The sequence below is a fragment of the Pan paniscus genome, chromosome 19 (assembly GCF_029289425.2).
Source record: "Pan paniscus chromosome 19, NHGRI_mPanPan1-v2.0_pri, whole genome shotgun sequence".
In the NCBI taxonomy this organism is placed as follows: Eukaryota; Metazoa; Chordata; class Mammalia; order Primates; family Hominidae; genus Pan; species Pan paniscus.
The window spans coordinates 16,702,094-16,718,473 of NC_073268.2; the positions used below are offsets into that span (position 1 = coordinate 16,702,094).

A 16,380-nucleotide genomic window follows, 5' to 3' on the forward strand; every position below is an offset into this window, starting at 1 on the left:
CGGGGTTTCATCACGTTGACCAACTCCTGGGCTCAAATGATCTGCCCGCCTTGGCCTCCCCAAGTGCTGAGAATAATCCCAAGCATGGACCACCATGCCCATCCTACATGCTATCTTAAATGGAATTTTATTAATGTCCTTTTTGTTTGTTCATTGCCACTATATAGAAATACAGTTGATTGGCTGGGCATGGTGGCTCACACCTGTAATCCCAGCACTTTGGGAGGCCCAGGCGGGTGGATCACCTGAGGTCAGGAGTTTGAGACCAGCCTAGCTAATGAGGAGAAACCCTGTCTCTACTAAAAATACAAAAATTAGCCAGGTGTGGTGGTGCGTGCCTGTAGTCCCAGCTACTCAGGAGGCTGAGGCAAGAGAATTGCTTGAACCCAGGATCCAGAGGTTGCGTGAGCCACCACGCCCAGCCTGGCATTGTTAAATGACGTGAATATAAAACAAATTTTTAGGTGTGCCTATCCAACTATATAAATTCATAGCAATATTTTGATAGTATGTATCAGGGGTCCCCAACCTTTTTGGCACTGAAGACTGGTTTCATGGAAGACAATTTTTCCATGGACCGGGGGTGGGGGGGATGGTTTGGGGATGATTAAAGAGCATTAGATTTATTATGCACTTTATTTCTATTATGATTACATTGTAATATATAATGAAAAAATTATACAACTCACCATAATGTAGAATCAGTGGGAGGCTTGAGCTTGTTTTTCTGCAACTAGATGGTCCCATCTGAGAGTGACAGGAGTCAGTACAGATCGTCAGGCATTAATTCTCATAAGGAGCACACAACCTAGATCCCTCACATACACAGTTCACAATAGGGTTTGTGCTCCTATAAGGATCTAATGCTGCCACTGATCTGACAGGAGCTGGAGCTCAGGTGGTAATGCAAGTGATGGGGACCAGCTGTAAATACAGATGAAGCTTCACTTGCTCACCTGCTGCTCACCTCCTGCCATGTGGCCCTTTCTTTAAAATTTCATAATTATCAGATCACTGAGGAAATAAGGTTCCTGTGTGTGGCCCAGGGGTTGGGGACCCCTGATATATATGATACAGTTTCATATTACACGCACAATTTTTGGAGGTGGAAAATTTTAACTATATTATTTATACGCTTTTGGGGGATGACAAACCTTTTGTGCAGAATAAAATGTGTAGCCAGTGTTTCTGGCAGTTGTAATCATTATCAATGTATTTTGTCTTTGAAAATTTGTAGAACCACCCCCCCTCCGCAATTTCTTCCTTCAACATGACGTGATTTGTTTCATATTATGTATTTCTATCATGTCCCTATTTTATAATATATGTTCACATTAATTGCAGTTCCCTTCTCTTGGAGACATTTGTCTTTCTCATGTGGGTTCCTTCACTTGGTTGTATTGTCATTTTCATTGATGATGCATCTGCTAATTAATATTTCTTTGAATGCCTGCCCTTTTGTTCTTGATTTTTGCAGTTCAGCTCTATTTTTTATTTCGGCTCTATTTATTGGTATTTCTTTCTAGCTTCTATTGGCCTGTGACCTTCTGTGACTTATTTATAATATTACATGTTTATGAAATTGACAGTCCAGGCCGGGCGCGGTGGCTCACGCCTGTAATCCCAGCAGTTGGGGAGGCCGAGGCAGCCTGATTGTCTGAGCTCAGGAGTTCGAAACCAGCCTGGGCAACATGATGAAAACCCATCTCTACTAAAATACGAAAAATTAGCCGGCCTTGGCGGCGTGCGCCTGTAGTCCCAGCTACTCAGGAGGCTGAAGCAGAAGAATCACTTGAACTTGGGAGGTGAAGGTTGCAGTGAGCCAAGATGACGCCACTGCACTCCAACCTGGGCAACAGAGTGAGACTCCGTCCCCCCACTAAAAAAAAGAAAGAAATTTACAGTCCATTCTCTGCCATCAGTAATAATTAATATGTAAATGTTTACTTAAAATTATTTAGAAAACAGTTATTTCTTATGGCTAATATATGTCATAGTTTTCTAAATTCATAGCAAGGTCTTGGATTATTAGAACATGTTACCTACAGGTATATATAAAATTTTAGTTATTATTTATTCTGGTAACATATACAAAATATAAATTTTACCATCTTAACTATTATAAAGTATACAGTTCTGTGGCATTAAGCACATTCACATTGTGCCACAACTATAAAGTTTTTTTTTTTTTATCATACTTTAAGTTTTAGGGTACATGTGCACATTGTGCAGGTTAGTTACATATGTATACATGTGCCATTTCTTAATCCTTCTGATTTTCCTTTCTCCCTTAGTACATCTTTTCTGTTTTATCAACTTTCATTTTCTTTTAGATGCTGAAGAGTTTCTGGCAGAAGGTTTGCGGAATGAGAACCTCAGCGCTGTTGCAAGGGATCACAGAGACCATATTCTACGGGGCTTTCAGCAAATCAAAGCCAGGTTTGTATAAACTGGTTCCATTAATCTTCTTCATAAGCTTTAAAACAATTTATAATCAGTAAAATAAAGTCACAAGGTAAGACATACCTATCATAGTTCTTTATACTTGGCAGAAACTTAATAAATATTTACTGAATTGAACTGGAGGCAGGCAAGCATAGTTAGTGTAGTTTACCAAAATAAAAATGTTTTGATAATTATGTATGTATCTTGAGGTAATTATTCTGCTTTTAGCTTTGGATTTTTATGTTAGCCTTTATTGACCACTTTTGCATTTAACTAAAAAAATGGTGAAAGCTTTATGCTTGTCCAAATTATTAATGAGAAAGTGTTAGGCAGTATGAGATAATGTTCATTATGATTTTTGGTACTGATTTTACTTCCACATCTCCTTACCTCATAGAAAACTTAAATGAGACTTATCAAGTTGATTCTTTGACTATATTGGGATGTTTTATTTCTGGACTGGGTTGAAATATTATGTCATTTTTTAAAAATAAGAGGCCCTGATGTAATTTGTGCATTTTAGAATGTGAGCATCTGAGAGATGCAAACACTTGCTTGGGGAAAAAATAAAAATTTTCCTTTATAATATATTTTCTGACCACCTATTGCTTGAAATGGGTAACTGAATGAGAGCAAGGGATAAGTGAGTGTTCCTTAAGCCTTTTCAAACCTGGTGGCAATGTGATTCAGAATGTTTAAACTGAATATTCTTAGAAAAGGAAGAGCATCTGCAGGGTTATGGTTGGGATTTAATTTGCGTGGCTGACAGTTCTTAGTATCTGCTCTAAAAACCTCATTGAAACTCCATAGAAGCAGAGAATTTTATCCTTCGGGAGGGCACAGCCAGAATCTATTCCATTCAGGAATGTGAGAGAACCTCATGAGATGCCCTGCTGGATCTTAGTCAATCTTTCCTGCTGGCTAATTAAGCATCACTTTTACTCAGCAACTGGGGACTGTGTAATTATCAGCCTGGGTTGCCCTGAATAATTGAAACAAACAGAATGCAAAAGATGGGAGTTTTTTGCAAAAGTGGGAATATCTATAATTTTTGGTAGGTTGAAAGAGTGTTTAAAACAAAGTTCTCCATAATGTTATTTTATTAATAGATAAGTTTAGGCTTAGTTACATACCTGGAGACTTAGTAACCTATAGATTTTTTTTAATTTCACAAGTTTGCCTTTGTATTTTATGATTACTCTAAGGGTGGCATGCGGAATAAAGGTGGAATTATTTTAAATTGGGAGAGGAATACCCTAAAGATAATGGTGTATTTGGTGATTCAGTTGGTATAAATCTCTGATAAGGAATGCAAAAACACTTTTACTGCAGCTGTGGGTACAAATACACAATGAGGAGGAATTCTTTCCTGTATTTGTACCACAGCATTGAGAAAGGACTAAATTTCAATCTTAAGTTGGTAATAAAAGGCAAATTACGGTAACTCATTACTGTCAGCTGCATATTATTATACTTCTTAATCCTCTTTTAAAATACATACACACATGCACACATGCATGAACACACACGCAAGCTGAATTTGTCATGGGATAGAGTCAGTTTCTTGTTCTCAAATTCTTGTTCTCAAAGAACTTTCTGTGTGGTTTGTGGGGTAGACATTCAGGAAATCATCAGCGGGAACTTTAGGAAATATCTGCATTGTTGATGGGAGCTTTCTGTTCATTGACTTGTTGCAAGAAAGATGACACTTTATTTAGAATTTCATAATTATCAGATCACTGAGGAAATGAGGAGCCAGAAATTAGATACTGTACAAGAAAATGGAAAAACGAGGCTTTCCTTTGGCAAGCTGTTTGAAATTGCCTTACATCCACCCATTCAATCATCATTCTGTTAATGTAACCCTTGTTTTCCTGAATCCTCTTCTTCAGCCATATCACCTCTATTGTGCCATTTATAGCTGCCACATTTACTTATGTTGTGTGGCAGTTATATGTCCCCCAAAAAGCTTGGCATAAAAAGAAATTTAGAAGTCATCAAACTTGAGAGTTAAACATGTATGGCAGGCTAAAACGCAGTGGCTTACTCCTATAATCCCAGCACTTTGGGAGGCTGAGGCCAGAAGATCGCTTGAGGCCAGGAGTTTGAGACCAGCCTGGGCAACATAACAAAACTCTCTCTCTACAAAAAATAAAAAGTTAGCCAGGTGTGGTGGTATATGCCTGTGGTCCCAGCCATTTGGGAGGCTGAGGTAGGAGGATCACTTGAGCCTAGCAGGTTGAGTCTGCAGTGGGCCATGATCATTACATTGCACTTCAGCCTGGGCGACCAAGTGAGACTCTGTCTCAAAAAAAAAAAGAGTAAAAAATAAACATATGGCAAATACATGAACCATACAGTAACACAAAAATAATTAAAATTAATGAAGATCATTTAAAAGGTTTTCTTTTTAGTCATTTTTTTGTTTGTTTGTTTTTTGCTTTTTTAGACAGAGTCTCACTCTGTGGCCCAGGCTGGAGTGCAGTGGCACAATCACAGCTTGCTGCAGCCTCGACCTCTTGGGCTCAAGCGATCCCCCGACCTCAGCCTCCTGAGTAGCTGCACATCACCATGCCTGGCTAATTTTTTACTTTTTGTAGAGACAGGGTGTCACTATGTTGCCTAGGCTGGTCTGGAACTCTTGGACTCAAGCAGTTCTCCTGTCTTGGCTTCCCAAAATGCTGAGATTACAGGCCTGAGTCTCTGTGCCTCGCCTATTTTTAGTCAGATTAAAACAATAATATTTTAGGAGTTTGGTAAATTTGGGGGGGTGGTAACCTATCTAAAACTATAATTTAGCACTTCAAGCCTTATTTGGAAGGTAGATGAATCTCTAGCAAGATAACCTGGAAAAGCCACTACTAGATAAATGTAAATTATATATTTACACACACATATATATATTTTACAACTTCCTAGTCTCTTTGTTGTTTCCTTGCTTCCTTTAATTCTTTCCTCAACGTGTATTGCTCTAGAAACAAAAGGGTGGAGAGAAATAAAAGTAGCACTGCCTGTGATTCTTGGTAAACTTTAGGGGCTTAGCTCTTATTTTTATGGCTGGCTTGGCATTCACTGGTATTTGCCATGGTTGTGGACTTGCTGTAAATGGAAGCATCTGACTCCATCACAGCTATTACAATGTGCTTTTTGCTATTTTTTGTTGTCTAGAGTGAATGACCACAGGAAAAGACAATTGTGTCAAGAATCCTGGGTGTTCTCCAAGTGCTCATGTTTTTCAGTACAAATCACTTTAGCTATTCTGTGTTTAGACTTAGAAACAAAAAATAGCTATCTTTTTTTAGACTTAGAAACAAAAAATAAAATCCTATCTATATTTACATACTCTTTTCTTTTTGTTTGAAAGTGTTACCAATGAAGGCTAATATTTTCCATGTAACACAAAATAAAAACGGATAGCAATTTCTGTGATTCCAAGGAAATGAAGCCCTGTTGTGGTATTTGTTGTCCTAAGCTGTGATTTTCATTGCTTTTCTTAAAAACTAAACAGCTTTCACGTTCCAAGTCTAAGTTTTCATTGAGCCCTTTGGAGAATGGCTAGTATGAAAGCCAGGCAAAGGCACTTCCTGCTTTATTACGATGGTCACTGCAGGATTAGCACCAGATGTGAGACACCTGGAATGAAGCAGTTGTGACCTGTGCTCAGACACTTGATGGCATTCTAACGCATTGGGAGAAACAGTAGAGCATTTTTTAAATGTTTGATTCAGTGGAGGCCATCTGACTGCAAGAACACGTTGAGAGTGGGGGAGGGGTAAAGAAAAAAAAAATATATATATATATATATATTTTTTTTTGAGACCGAGTCTCTGTTGCCCAGGCTAGAGTGCAGTGGTGCGATCTTGGTTCATTGCAACCTCCACCTCCCAGGTTCTGGCGATTCTTGTGCCTCAGCCTCCCAAGTAGCTGGGATTACAGGCATGAGCCACCACACCTGGCTAAAGTTTTTTGTATTTTTGGTAGAGATGGGGTTTTACCATGTTGGCCAGTCTGGTCTCTCCTGACCTCAGGTGATCCACTCACCTTGGCCTCCCAAAGTGCTAGGATTACAGGAGTGAGCTACCACGCCCAGCCAAAAATAGAATATTTTTATTATTGAGATATGGCTTAATTTCTCTCTCAACGGCCCTTCTTGGATGACTAGTCATTTATGCTCCCTGTTGGAAGTGAAGGACAGAGCCAATGGAAGCAAACCTGGAGTATTGTTTCCTTCTGTGAAACTTAGTAATGCTGAAGGAGTTCCAAAAAGAGACCAGTAGATTTATATCACATTGAGATGGAAAGAAATAAAGAAATACATTTTGTGTAACAGGGTTATGGCACAAAACTCAGGACATTTAAACTACAGGCTGAAAGAATATCTTGAACGTGTCTCATTTGTGGGTGGCTAACCTATAGCTCTGTGTGAAACATGATATACTAGTAAAATCTCATAAAAATAATTCTGACTTTCTTTGGGAATTTCACGTTTTCTTTTCAGCTTAACGTGGATTTAGCTTTAAAACAAGATTTAGCTTAAGAATGTATAATTCTGATATTTTTGTATTATAGGAAGAAAGACAAGGAGTTAGTCTGATAAAACTCTTGGGAGCAAGAGTTTTGAAGTAGTATACTGTAAATATAATTACCATTAATTATATAGAGAGTTTTACTTTTCTTAAATGTTAATTATTGAGCTTAAAAATCCCCAAAACAAAACACATTCAAATAAAGTATGCTTATCAAAAGAACTAATGTATAATGTGCTATTAGTACATTTATGTTATTCACAAGTTTCAAGATTTACTCATAACATCTTTTTCTGTTTTTTAATTTTGCTACTTGTACTGGAGCTTCAGTGCCAATGCAGAAAAAAAAAAAAAAAAAAAGGAGGAGGTAGTTGAATGATCCATCTAAGTTTAAATAGCTCTGAAAAGGCTCTAAAGTCATAGCAATAATTTGACCACATCTGGAAGGTTAATAACTCATTTCTTCCTTTTTCAGTCTTATCCCTCCCTCCCATCCTTAAAGGAAGAAAAAACAAACCCACAACAACTTCAACATTATTTCTCAACTCATCAGTTATATCAGCCAAATTTTTGCTTAGTTCTCTGTTATTCAGTGGATGAATGTTGAGATTTCACAACTGAGTTAAAGAGTTTTGTGAATCTACTTCTCTAGGAATGAGAGGTTGTATTTATTGCTCTTTTAATCTGGAATGCCCTACAGGTGAGAATGATAGAATATTACTTACTGTTGATCTCTTGGCTTAACTTTTAAGACCTGGTAAGGAAGATCATCTTATGTGTTTTTTATGGCAAGTCTCTGGCCTTTCAAAATAGCTTTGAAATGTATAACTCTCCTTATAATTTTATCATAATGATTATTTTGTTTATTCTTTCATATGTGAGGCTATCTGGAAGTAGAACAATTTTTCTTAAATAACATTTTTTAATGTAATAATGACCATAGTCCTTGGTGGTTCAGAATAAACCATACCTTTGATATTTTCATTTTATATCTTTAAGATTTTAGATTGAAGTTCAGAAAAATGTTTTTTGTTATTGTTGTTGTTTGTTAGTTAGTTTTTTGTCTTTTTGAGACAGAGGCTCATTCTGTCACCCAGACTGGAGTGCAGTGGCATGATCTTGGCTCACTGCAACCTCCGCAAATTCAAGCAATTCTTGTGCCTCAGCCACCCGAGTAGCTGGGACTACAGGCGTGCACCACCATACCTGGCTAATTTTTGTATTTTTAGTGAAGACGGGGTTTCACCATGTTGGCCAGGCTGATCTTGAACTCCTGGCCTCAAGCAGTCCGCCCACCTTGGCCTCCCAAAGTGCTGGGATTACAGGCGTGAGCCACCGCACCTAGGACAATGTATTTTTAAGAGAGTTTTTAGATCACTTGCAAAACTAGATCATGTGTAATTCTTCCCAGTACTGAGCTCCTCAATCAAGAGTGAAAAGGAGTTTGGGATTGTGAGCTAGAACACAGGCAGGTAACTGAACTTGCACCCTTACAGTCTGACTAACCCATTAGAATAATAAGCTGAGCCGTACTCTTTAACTGTATAGTTAGGTCACTGAAATTTGCTTTACTCCTGATAGAATTTTAGCCATCGTTATCACTTGGGCACATTCCTATTAGCTACTCAATATGGATTTGTCTTGGTTTCAGAAAATCCTGTCTTTTTTTTTTAATACGTGAAGCCTCGCTGTCTGTAGATGGACTTAATTCATACCTTGTGTGAAAAGATCATCTGTATGAAATTACTGCCTTCATTTTTATCACCATTTGCTTTGGCTTTGATTTTAAGTCTCATTTGATCTGGAGCTAGCCTTTTGTCCCAGAGCTATGCTATTTTCTCTGTTTAAGAAAAGCCAATGAAAAAGGCCTCTCTGTATTTATCTGTTTGTGGATTCCAGGAACCTGTGGCTTGGGATCTTACTGATGATGGTTTTCTCTAATTTGCATGTTTTCTCTTGTTTCTGATATAGACCCAGCCTGTATCCACTTTCTGTGTTACAGGGAAACTGGAACAGAGGGGAGGGAAATGCAAGAGCACTGGGCCAACTGTCAGGAGCCAAGCCCTTTGTTCTGATGTTACTTCTGTAACACTGAGTCACTTGAAGATTCCCCTAATGATAATCTTATGTTTTCTTTTTAGGTTGCTTACCCAAAATGTTGTTTGGAATTATTTTTTTAAATAAATGTTCCAAAAATGCACACATTACCAACCAAACCTTAAAACTTCTATTTGATTTCTTTTATGGTACCCCCATGACTTTTTTAAAAATTTGGAATGTGATGCAGGAAATTTCATTTCTTGGGATTTTATTTCATGATTCTGTTGAAAATTAGTTGAGCATAAAGTGGGTTTTTATAATCACACCATGTGAATCATTTCTTCTTTGGATTCTGGATCTTCTCTCCTAGTGTGTAGCCTCCTCTAGTCTCCCTGAAGTACAGTGCTAGCAGGGTTGATAATGAAATGCAGTTCTGCTTATCACACTCAGCAAAGGGCTCAGAGAAGATGGGAAAAAAATCAATCCCACAGGAACTTCTCGAGTGCTAGACATCCATATTTAACCCCCAAGCATTTAAAATGGAAATGAGATATCTTAGGGTTTTAGTTTTTGATTTACACAAGATGTCATTGCCTCCTTGGCAACAGGAATATTTTAGAGACCAACTGCTGACCTGTTTGGGAAGATCTCAGCCTATCGCCCCAGGCGTGATGTAGTTTCTTCATATTTCTTTCAAAACTCTCAGCAGTGCTTTGCAGTAGCTTTGATTCTTTGGGCTTCGAAGGGTGTCCCTTCCAGGGCCCATCTTAGGAAAGAAAAAAAAAATAGTGTAGGGGAACAAACAGCTCATAAAAGAGGTGCTATCCCTGTGGCAGCTCTTACTGTAGTCAGACAATTAATAGAGTTTACAAACCAGTAGTACTAGAGCATGGCAAAGCCAAGAAAATTCCAATTTGATGCTGGTGCCTTGTTGTTACAAAATCCCCACTTGTAGTGAGCCATTCTTAAATCGTCCAGCTTCTGGTAGTTTTTATCACAGTGTGGTTTATAAAAGATATGTTATAATTAAATGCTGAAACTCAAAGCTCCCTCTTGAGTTTGTGAGCCTTGTTGAGGTTCTCATTATAATTTACAGAAAACTTTATGGCCACATAATCTCCAATTAGCTATTTCTCCAAGTTATATTAGTGAGTGACTCTCATTTGTAAATTCTACCATAACCACAAGGCCCAAACAATTTGGTAATTTAGACCTTCTATCACGTTTACCAAGTGCCTTTGTTCTTTTGTTGATGAGAGAACTGGTATATGAGAAATTACTCAAAGTAACAGAATTTGTTTAAATATTAGGATTTAGAATTTAGAATTTTATCTAGCCAAGCCATCAAAAAAATGAAGTGGCATCTTTCAAAGATTATTGGTTTTAAAAAACTGTAAACAAATATTGAAGTCTAGTTAATTATATGCATGCTGAATTGTTTGGGGATGGAGTGTTCTAATTTGAGCAGTTTGTTTTGGAATGTATAAAAAATAATATGGATGGAAGGATATATGACAAAGCAAATAAAATGTGAATCACAGCATATATCCACTAGATTGTGGGTGTACATGTGTGTTCTTTCAACTTTTGTGCAAAGTTGAAAATTTTCATAATATAAAGGTTTTTTATTGTTGTTTGTTTGTTTGTTTGTTTCCTGAGACAGAGTCTCACTCTGTCACCCAGGCTGGAGTGCAGTGGCGTGATCTCGGCTTACTGCAACCTCTGCCTCCCGGGTTCAAGTGATTCTCCTGCCTCAGCCTCGTGAGTAGCTGGGATTACAGGCATATGCCACCATGCCCGGCTAATTTTTGTATCTTTAGTACAGACAGGGTTTCACCATGTTGGCCAGGCTGGTCTCAAACTCCTGACCTCATGATCCGCCTGCCTCGGCATCCCAAAGTGCTGGGATTACAGATATGAGCCACCAAGCCCAGCCCCATAATATAATGTTATAAAAAATACTTCATTGGTTTGACTTTGCATTTCAGGAACCATGGATTTTATTCACTCTGGTTTCAGAAAATCGTAGACTGCCTCCATATGGGATATGGTTTTTAAGGATGATAATTTTCTAGAAATAATCTTATTATTTTTGGGTAATACTGAACTAGGGGATAATCCTCCAGTTTGTTATTTCTGACATAAGTAACAGGAAGTAGCTAACTTTTGTACTTCTTTAAAACTTCTAAACCAGCAATTATTAGGAGCTAAAATTCAATTCAAACATTCTACCTGGGATATCCTGAAATTTTGATTTTTTTTAAAAAAAGGAAAGGTAATTTCTGACTTTTCTCATAAATTTGATAAAAGGAAAGCTAATATGAGATTGGTAGTCCAGCAGGAAATGGAACTCAATTTTATAATTTAAAAATCATTTTATGGTATTAAAAATGACAGAGGTTAGAAACAAAGCTCTTATTCTTTTATTGAACTAGAATTGAAAGTGGCAGAAAATCATTTTGGCCCTAGTGCAGTAAATGTTATCACTAAAACATGTTCAGGGGATATTAGGACAGTCTCTCAAGCACCAGAGACAAAAGTTCACAAAGCAAGAACTGATTTTTCTGTCCTTATCTTGAAATTATTAAATGTACAGGAGACATGAAGGTATCTTAGTTCTAAGAGGACTGGAGATGAAGTATATGTTGAAAGTGATAATATTTCCATTCTGGAGAGGTGAGATGGAGAGAAGAGATAGTGGCATGGATGTCTCAGCAGTTACAGGCACGGTGGAGGGAAGAGAGTGCACAGGGATAGGAGGGTTCATGAACCAACACAGAGCTGAGAAATCCAAGACCACAAAAAATTATACTCATGCAATATTGTGAGCTGATGATGAAAATGGTAAGGAAGCAAGTGATACTATTCTTTAAAAGAATTGTGTGAAGATTATATTTAACAGGGAGATTAAACTGGGGCTCTCAGCAGCTACTTTATTTTGCGAATCTTGTAGGAGAAAAATGTTAAGTCCATTTGGGAAAAACCAATCATTTTTGAGTGTGCAGTGTGATTATGCTTCAGAATTTTGCATAAATGGAGCAGGTTGGTAGGCATATGTTTGCTGATCCTAAAATGGTTAAAATTCAGAATAAGTAAGACTCTTGTGAAATTGAGTTTTCAGGTTCCAGCCAGTGTTCTATGCTGCCATATGGCATAACTAGAATTAATTGCTGTTCTCAGTCTCTTGTTCTTCTACTGAATATTTAGGTGCCCTGTTTGAAATATTAGTGGTTCCACAGAAGTATTTAATCACATGAGATAGATGTTTGACATGTTCATGAAAGCAGTGTATGTAGCTAATAGTTGCTTAGAAGAAAAAGCCCCTCATGAGGTTTTCTAGCTTCCCTTCCCTGCTCCTGCCCCCATCCCCTAACTTGTTTTAATTAGAAAAATGGACACTGGATAGAAGGGTTAGCAAGGAAAGGAAGAAAGATTATCACGACTTTATAGGGGAGACAAGAAAAGATCAGACAATAAATTGCTTTCGCTAGTCTTTAGATCCTTGATACTCCAAGTATCAACATGGAACAGCAACCTGGAAACTTGTTAGCAATGCAGACTCTCAGGCTCCATTGAATGAGACCTACTTAATCATAATCTCATTTTAATAGGATCCTAAGTTTATTTGTACAGTATGCACATTAACATTTGAGAAGCACGGTTTTCACACATCAGATTCATTTTAAATTCAGTTTCTCAGAACTTAGAATACATATTTCTGGAGATCATAAGCTCCTTAAAGGCATGAATGGTCTTATAGTCACCAAAAAAAAAAAAAAGGTCTAGCATGGTGCTGGCATGTTGCATGAGTTCAATGATGTGAGTAAAATGCATGGTGAAAAACTGTTATAAATGTATTTTTAGGTCCTAGACTAGACCTGAGAACAACAAAAGACCCTCTTTATTAGGAAACTTACTATTTAGTAGCCAACCCTACATATTCTTTCCTAGAAATAAGGATGCTTTCTTTTTACTGAGTGTTAGGAGAGACAGAACCAAGGCATCCATCTCTTCACGTGTCTCCTCTAATAACATATCTCTAATATTCTAATTGGAACTGTGACAAAAGGTTACAGGGCTACTGACCATGTATTGGAGTTCTATCGCAGCATGGATGCCAGGCATTCCAGCCATCTTTGAGACCTATCAACAGCCCTCTACATTTGGCCGGCAGCATCCCTATTCAGCTTTGCACTTCCTTGTCTCTACCATTTCTCCTCTTTCTTGAAGACCTCTTTTCTAACTCCCCTGTGTTCCCTAGAATCTACGTCCTGTTATAACCAAACCCCACAATATCCTCCACCTCTTTTCTGCATCCTAAAGGATGGTTCTCCCACAGGACCCTCTTTGCTTGCGGCCCTCTTAAATAGAATCTGCTCGTTTTCCCAAAGTGCTGTTGGCATTCTTCAAGCTCCCTGCTGCTACTTCTGGACTTTCACTATTCAATCTTGCTTCACACCTCTCCCCTTTTAAAGTTTGTCTTTGTGGCTTTACAGTACCCTGTCCTTTTTTCATCTTTTGAGTTCAGAGTCCCCCCACACAGTATTTGAGGACTGAAGCATTGGCTCATAGTTGTTATCTTCACTCCATTCTTGATGTAGAGACTTCCTCTTTCTTAAATTCAGCTTTTCCTTCTTCATTATGTCTCTCCAATAATTATATAAATATACTCAAATTTCTCCTAATATTAATAAAATCATTGTGTCCTACACAGTGATTCCCTCTTTAGCTACTGTCTTTGCATCTATTTTTTTTTATTTTGTGCAGGCAAACTTCTTGAAATAGAAGCCTAGACTAGCTATTTCTGGCTTCCTGGTCTCTAGTCACTTCCCAGTCACTATTCAGTCCCCTTTAATCCAGCTTCTGCTCCTATTGAGCAACTTTCTCCAATGTACCCAGGTCTCCAATTGCCACAGCCAGGTGCTACTGTTAAGTCTTTGTCTTATTTGGTCTTTCTGTAGCATTTGACACTGCTAATCACATCCTTTTTCTCATAAATGTAAAAAACTCTACATTGATTCTCATGAATTCTCCTGGTTTTCTTCTTCCTTGTGTTTATGCTCTTTTTTAGGCCCTTGAGCTCATTTTTCTACCCTGCCCTCTTTGCTCTTGTTCCTCAGGGTTTTCTCTTTCCTCACCACGTTCTTCTTAGGAGGCAGTTACAGGCATGTCCATAGCTCCACAGCTTCCCCTGTGCATGGGAGACTCCCAATTCTACAGCTCAGCTGCAGTTCTCCCTCCAAGGCACCAGACAGCATATTGCATACCTCCTTCTGGGTGTACCTCAAACTTCACAAAGCTGGGCATACCCTGCTGGATGCCTACTCAGCAGCCACCATCCCTTCTTCCTTGACAACAGAATCATGATCTATAAGCCATTCTGCTTTGCCAGTGCTTGGTCTAGAGTTTACATAAAATATTGTTATGGCCAAATAAATGTAAGAAGACTTCTGAAAGATTCTCACAGGATAGTCTTATAGTTGGGAGATAGTAATACACTGAAATGCAGTAGGACGTTACTCTGCTCTAAGGTGTTAGAGCAGAAATATGGGAAGAGCCTGGCTCCTTCATGTCATCGTTGGGCCCTGCACAACTCTAGAATCGCCTGTCTTCAGACCTTTTGTTTTGTGGGAAAAATTAACTTCCACTTGTTTAGGCCCTTGTCAGTCAGGTTTTCTGTTATTTGTGGCTAGAAGAATCCTAACTGCTTGAATGTCCGGAACTGAACTCATTATCTTACATTCTGCTCACCTCTGAAGTCTACCTCTGCTTTCTCTAGGCCTGGGCTCCCAAGGCAAAATCCTGGGAGTCATTCCTGATTGCTCCCCCTTCACTCCCCAAACAAGAATCAACAAGGCCTGTTGATTCTTCGTTCTAAATGTCCTCCTCTTTCTCTTCCCTTTGTCACTAGCTAAACTTTAGTCTTCATAAAGTTGTACTCAAGCACTGCAGAATTCTCCTTTCTGGTTCTCTGCTTCCAGTCTCTCCCTGTTCCAGTTTATTCTGCTCCTCCATTCCATGTTGAAAGAGCAAACTTTTTAAAAAGGGTAATTTATTCGCTGGCGTGGTGGCTCACACCTGTAATCGCAGCACTTTGAGAGGCTGAGGCAGGTAGAGCACTTGAGGTCAGGAGTTTGAGACCAGCCTGGCCAACATAGTGAAACCCCATCTCTGCTAAAAAAAAAATACAAAAAAATTAGCCGGGCATGATGGCGGGCGCCTGTAATCCTAGCTACTCGGGAGGCTGAGGCAGGAGAATCATTTGAACCTGGGAGGCAGAGGTTGCAGTGAGCCTAGATTGCTCCACTGCACTCCAGCCTGGGCAACAGAGCGAGACTCCATCTCAAAAAAAAAAAAAAAAAAAAAAGGGCAGAGATTTAAGAGTTGAAGGATATTCAGTTTCCAGGTGGGAAAGGAGGTGGGAATGACAGGGAGAGATGTGGGAAGAGAAAATTAGGCTTTAATTGTGCAGCCTGGCCTTGGGTCACTTCTGTGCAAATAAACAGCTCTCTTCCGAAGTGTTTTACTCTGTGCTTAAATACATACACATGAAAATGAAATTATTTTTGAGCCTTGTGAAATATAGCAGTACTTTGAGTTTTATTTTGTGATTATTTTTCTAAAATTTTTTTTTTAATTAAGGAAGTTGACTCTCAAGGCCTTCATTAGATGAGGTATCACTGACTGGGAACAACTTCCATTTTTCAGATGTTATCCCTTTGAGCTGCACTGAACTGACACAGGATGAATCCTTCATTAGAAGAGGATTATCTACACTCTGTGTGACTATTTAGTAAAACATTTGTATTTGTCAGACTACTTTTCCAAAGTGAGGGTGCTTGAGTAAACCATTCACTTCCTCCTTCTCAAAACATCAGTCACCATGATTGATTTTTATGTTGGTAATAAAGAGAAATGGAATCAACTAAAAGCCGGGTGAGGATTATAGACCGGAAGCAGATAATTTACTTAACAAATATGTATTGGCTATTTGTTTATGTCAGGCACTATGCCAGGTGATCGAGACAGTGTCAGATAAGACATATTCTTGTTTTTCAAGCAGTTCTTGGGCCAGTGAGCGGCTAGACTCATCTTAGCTCCTCCATAGACCAGCATGGAGCCCACTACCCCCAGATAATCTGCTCTAGAAGGTTTGAAGGTTTGTTTTCAATTTATTACATGCCTGCAGTTTCACCCCTTAGAGATTCATTTGGGTTCAACGTCCTTTTTTAAAATTCAAATTCACCTGGAGGGTGAAGATACTTTTGGTTGTTCAGTCATGTGTACTAGACCTGTTCAATGGTTTCCTTCCAACTTTTGGTTAAGATGGCTTCACTGAGGACATTCAGTGAAGTGGTTTTTTGAACCA

General features: G+C 38.5%; 1 protein-coding gene across 5 annotated transcripts in view; it reads left to right on the forward strand.

Moving 5' to 3' along the window:
* The window catches only part of SKAP1 (src kinase associated phosphoprotein 1), a 328,721-nt gene that overhangs the window by 58,411 nt on the left and 253,930 nt on the right, over positions 1-16,380 (forward strand). For all 5 annotated transcript variants that reach the window (XM_034941523.3, XM_057300243.2, XM_003827495.5 and 2 more), the window contains exon 2: positions 2,334-2,439. In XM_034941523.3, the coding sequence (XP_034797414.1) occupies positions 2,334-2,439 (106 nt within the window). The remainder of the gene's footprint in view (positions 1-2,333; positions 2,440-16,380) is intronic.